Genomic DNA, 4,998 nt, shown 5'->3' on the forward strand with positions numbered 1-4,998 from the left:
ATAGGAGGGAGAAAAGATAAACGGGAGCAAATGTTCGTCAGAATGTTAAAAATGCCTCGACATATCCTATCTAGGTGTTAAAAGGCTGAGAGGTACAGCAGATAAAGCTAAATTCATCCGTCTGTCTATCTGATTATTCATTCACTCCACCCTAACCGGCACCTGGACCATCTAAAAAAAATTATTTCTATATATCAAAAGCTCAGCTTTATCGGCTCAGAAATCCTTTCCCACGCGCTAAAAATTCACCTCCGCTAAATCGAGCCGGTTACTTAAATGAAATTGGTTTCCAAAATTGCAAACAACACCATCCTGTATCTAACCCCCATTCCGAAATGTGCCCCAAATCAAAAGCAAACCTTCCTTCCCCCGACGAGCTGAGGAACTGAGGGCTTCCCCATCAGCAGCGAGAAACAAACGGGACCGTATTTACTGTACTTACTTTTCCCCCACACCTCGCTCCCTGGCATACAAAGCTGGCTATGGTGGTCTTTCCCAAAAGATGTAGCGGTCAAAGGCTTGGAGGAAAAAAAAAAGCCAACCCGAAGTTTGTAAAATTAAGAAGGTTTATTTTCTTCCCTTAAAATTAAAGCACCAAAAAAAAAAAAAAATTCCAAACAATCTATCTATATTAGGGAAATCTTTTTTTTTCCCATATTTTTTTCTATTTCCACCAACAAATAATGTTTTCTTTTATACCTCAGATGAGAACAACCTAGCTATTTAAACCTAGTTTTCTCCACTAAAATTCACTATATAATTTTGTCCTCTCTGGACATTTTTTTGTTTACATTTTTCACAAGGATCTCCTTATGTTACCCCCCTCAAAAAAAAAAAAAAAAAAAAAAAGTCTGCCATTCACTGCTCAACCCCAACTAAAACCTATTTACTCCTTTTTATAACCACGTCTGCTGCTGATTTTTTTGTATCTGTACAAATTTTTTTTCTTTGGCAGGCACAAAGCCTTGTATTTTTCAAAAGAGGGGATTAGGAACGTTTGCAAGACAGCAGACAATGCCTAAGTCCCGGGCAAAAAAGCACCATAGTTTATCCAATTTTCGACTTAGTGCCATTCAACTGGTCATTTATGCAATGTCATCCGACCAAACAACATGTTTCCCTTTTAAAAAGAAAAAAAAAAAAAAAAAAAAAGGGTTGGTTAAGCTGCTAGAGGCACAGTCTCTTTTTATTTATTTAACGAAGAAGAAAATCAACAGTTTTCCTTTGGAAAATATTAATTTTTCGATCACAAGTTATTATCAAATAAAATACTTAGGTCTTTGTACTTAAATCTCTTCTTTATTTTTTTCCTCGTCCCTCTTTTTCCGAACACAAGAGGGAGTGTGCAGAGGTATCAAAAGGCCTGAGCAGTGAGAAGTTGAAAATATTAATATTTGTCGTTAGGACTTGGATGATTCAGAACAAAGTTGGACTCTCGCGAATATCACTGCGGGTGTAGAGGGAAGCGTTTTGGTGGCGAGCAGAAACAGGACTACACAGAAATACTTTTAAACTAAAATTGTGGTCTAACCAGTCTACCCCTTTCTCCTTAGTCTTTCTTTTTAAAACGTTCATCAGCATATGCCTCATTTCAAATGCAACAAATGTAAATATACTTTTCCCTGCACAGAATTTTAAGTGAATGTCCAATAGTTTCGAGGGCGGTTTAAGTCAGCCTAACAGATGCAAACAGTCTTGGAGCTGGAGTGGCATCTTTCAGTGCCCTAAAAAGATTTTCCATGGGCAACAAAGAAAACTGTCACACCTTTTCCCATCACCGCTTTAATTTATGCTCAGTCGCCAAGTTTTTTTCATATTGATTTCATAATCACTTTAAGGCAGAACACTTAAAATAAAAAAGGGCCTTGAAAAGGAAGGTCTTACAGGGCCAGCGCCAATATGGTGAAAGTGGGGGAGAGAGCCAGGACTGTAAAGATTGTTTTGTAAAGTGGGGTTTTTATTATGCACCGACTCTCTCCGCATTTACTTAACTCTTCACGGGCTGTTGAATAGGTTAACACCCTTAAAGGCCTCTTTCATGTCCAATACCTCGTTTGTTTGTAGAGGAAAATGCGTCTTTAACACATTTCCACTGGGCAAAGATTTAGGTTTGGTTTGTTGTGTTTTTTTAACCCCAACATAAGGAAAATCCCAAAGAAAACCCAACCCTTTCAAGTCTTTTATCACTCCAATAAAAATATTTATTAAGGAGGGCGAAGATCCCCAAATAACCAGCCTTGTAACAGGAGAATAAAGAAGTGAGATCTCTTCGGACGTGCACCAGAAGCCCTAGGCAGGTTTTTTGATGGTTCTTCACCCCTCGCTCACACATGGGTGCCTGTGTGTGTGTGCGCACACAGATGCATATTCATCCCACCTATGTGCTGACACACGCATTGTTACAGCACCCTCACGACTCTGTGGAGCCGGCAAAGCCCAATAGGTCATCTGTTGTTTGTGCTCTTTGTCTATTTCTGTGCAGACTTTCTAAGTCGGTGTATATGTGTCGCAAAACATATCTGCGAATTTAGCTGTGTGCCCGAATATAAATATACCGCTAAACACTACAAAAACAGTAAAGTACATTTTTTAGCTTTGGGCTCGCAACTGTCGAGCGGGAATACACTTCTCTAAAAAGCACTTGTTTGTCTATCCTGCCATGTAATCGCCGGTCTAAGTTGCCAGTTCGGGATAAATTCGTATTTAAATGGCAATGAAAGGAAAATTATTCTGCGTTTGATGGGGTAGGGGCAGATGGCAGGATGGAGGGTGGATTTCACTTGGGTTCGCTGAAAGTAACTGTGTTTTTCCAGTTCACCTTAACTATTGTTCCTGGGCGAGTCATGCAACAAAACAAAAGCTGTTTTGATCACACAAGAGCTGTGTGATCTCTCTGTGCGTTTCTGAGTCTGATTTCTTTCTTTCCTTTCTTTCCTTGTTTTCCCCTCATTACTTAAGAGCTCAGTGGAGGCCCAGTGTGGACTTGTACTCAACGGGCAAGGAGGTGTGATAAGAAGAGGTAAGAGGTTACAAATACTTGCGTCCATCAGTTTTCGTAAACATACATCCCTCTCCATCTCCCCCTGCCTTTCCCTCCCCCACCGTTTAGCGTAGTTTGGATTTACTGCCGAAAAAGTGGTAATTTGCCGTTTGTCAGAAGTACTTTCAAACTCGCTTAGAGCACTTCACATTTCACAGTCCATTTGCACTTTACAAACGAGCTGCTCCTCGGTAGCTCTCGGATACTCTCGCTGAATTCAGAGTTTTCCTGCCTCGGTAGAACATTCCCCGTTTAATCGGGATCATCCCTGAGAAACGTGTTCCCTGGCGCGGGGTTGTTAAATCGGTAGTTTGATCTCGTGTGAGGGGAAAAAAAAAGGACTTTTTTGGGAAATGTGGTTTCAGTAGAGCTACAGACCGGTGTGGAACTCGCTTTTGAGTGTCACTTCATTTGATAACCATCTGTCAGTGTAAATATCGAACATCAAAGTTAGAGGAGAGGTTTGCAACTCGTGTTAAATACACATCTTTACAGAATTTGTGAAATTTGAATGTCCCGGGGAGTTTGTTATTACCATCATTTACCCTGAAGAGAAACAACACTGGTCTAAAGGCCTAACGTAGGAACATCTTAAACACATCCTTTCACTCCAGATATAAACCAGGTGATGCCATCGGGGAGAGGACACTTGGCCTCTCACAACGCTCATTTCTCGTGCTATTATCCCCTTATTCACTACACCCAACACGAAAAACAGATATTTGGGAGACATTTTGGGTGGCGTGATACTATTGTGTCAGGGAGCTGCTTTCAGCCATCATTTCCCTAGACAAACTTTAGTCCCACAGAAACAAAACTGTTTATGGCTGGAACAGCAGTCCCGCACGCCCGTGGTGGGCGGGGATGGGGAGAGGGCTCTGTCTCCGGGGAGGGGACATTTTTGGGGGCTCTGTCCGTGCAGCTGCCGGAGCTGATGCCGGCGCTGTGCCGGGCGGTCGGCGGGAGCAGCGGGCGGCGGCGGCAGCGCCGTGCCGGTGGTGCTGAAGGGACAGCTCCTCTCCCCTCGCTCCGCCCGGCCCCGCCTCGCCGCCCAGCTCGGGGACAGGGACGCGGGGACACGGCGGGGACTCCAAATCTGCTGTCCCCTCCCTGGGCACGCCGGGCGGGACGCTGGGGAGAGGGGCTTGCAAACAAACTCCTGCCCCACTCCCGCTGCCGGCGCCTGCGCCTGCACAAGTCCTCGTCTCTCGGATTTCAGCGTATTCTAATTATCCCTAGGAAGAAGGATAATTATCCCTCGGAAGAGGGATAATTCTTTGGGGTTTGATCCGAGAGCTGACCTCCGAGAAGAGGAGATCGTTAGCTGAAAAAGAGGCAGGCAAAGTCCCCATCAGCTGGGGTTCGTGTCTGTCGTGTTTGACGGCGGTTCTCATTTCCCAGTTGAAGGGCGGCTCAAAGCTCAGCTCAGCTCAACTCCAGTTTATTCAGCTCTCCAGCTCCTCTTAAGGAGACTCCAATTACCTGTGCAGAGGATGGTAGTGGTGTCTCTCTCTCTCTCTCTCTCTCTCTTTTTAAAGAGATCAAATTATTCAAGCATTTAAAGATTGATACTAAAAGAAATCCAGCATGAAAATGCAAGGTCTTCTGAACCCTGATTTAAGTGCTGAACTACTCCTGCACTGCTATCTGTTTCTTGGCATATTCAGGGAAGATATCAAAGGCAAGACTATAAGTTTCAAATGTATATTAAAAATACATAATAAATATTTTGTCCGACTTCAAAAAAAGCGATAGGTGTTAGCAGTAATCAAAACATCCTGCGCCTAAGCGCTATACAGTATCCCGTATAAATAAATCACACTTCTTTTCTAGTAATAGATCAATAAGAATATATTAACTCAAGAGTGGCTTCCCTAATATTTTAAACATCTCGTGTCAGACTTTTTATTTTATTTTTTGTCACTAATGTATACATATATTGTGTACAAGGTTGCTCT

General features: G+C 42.9%; 1 protein-coding gene across 1 annotated transcript in view; it reads left to right on the top strand.

Moving 5' to 3' along the window:
• Positions 1 to 1,899: 1,899 nt before the first annotated feature.
• TFAP2D (transcription factor AP-2 delta) overlaps positions 1,900 to 4,998 on the top strand; it is a 43,039-nt gene continuing 39,940 nt past the window's right edge. Inside the window, exons 1-2 of the mRNA XM_015620491.1 lie at positions 1,900 to 1,929; positions 2,959 to 3,019. Of these exons, the coding sequence (XP_015475977.1) occupies positions 1,900 to 1,929; positions 2,959 to 3,019 (91 nt within the window). The remainder of the gene's footprint in view (positions 1,930 to 2,958; positions 3,020 to 4,998) is intronic.

The sequence above is a fragment of the Parus major genome, chromosome 3 (assembly GCF_001522545.3).
Source record: "Parus major isolate Abel chromosome 3, Parus_major1.1, whole genome shotgun sequence".
NCBI classification, from domain to species: Eukaryota; Metazoa; Chordata; class Aves; order Passeriformes; family Paridae; genus Parus; species Parus major.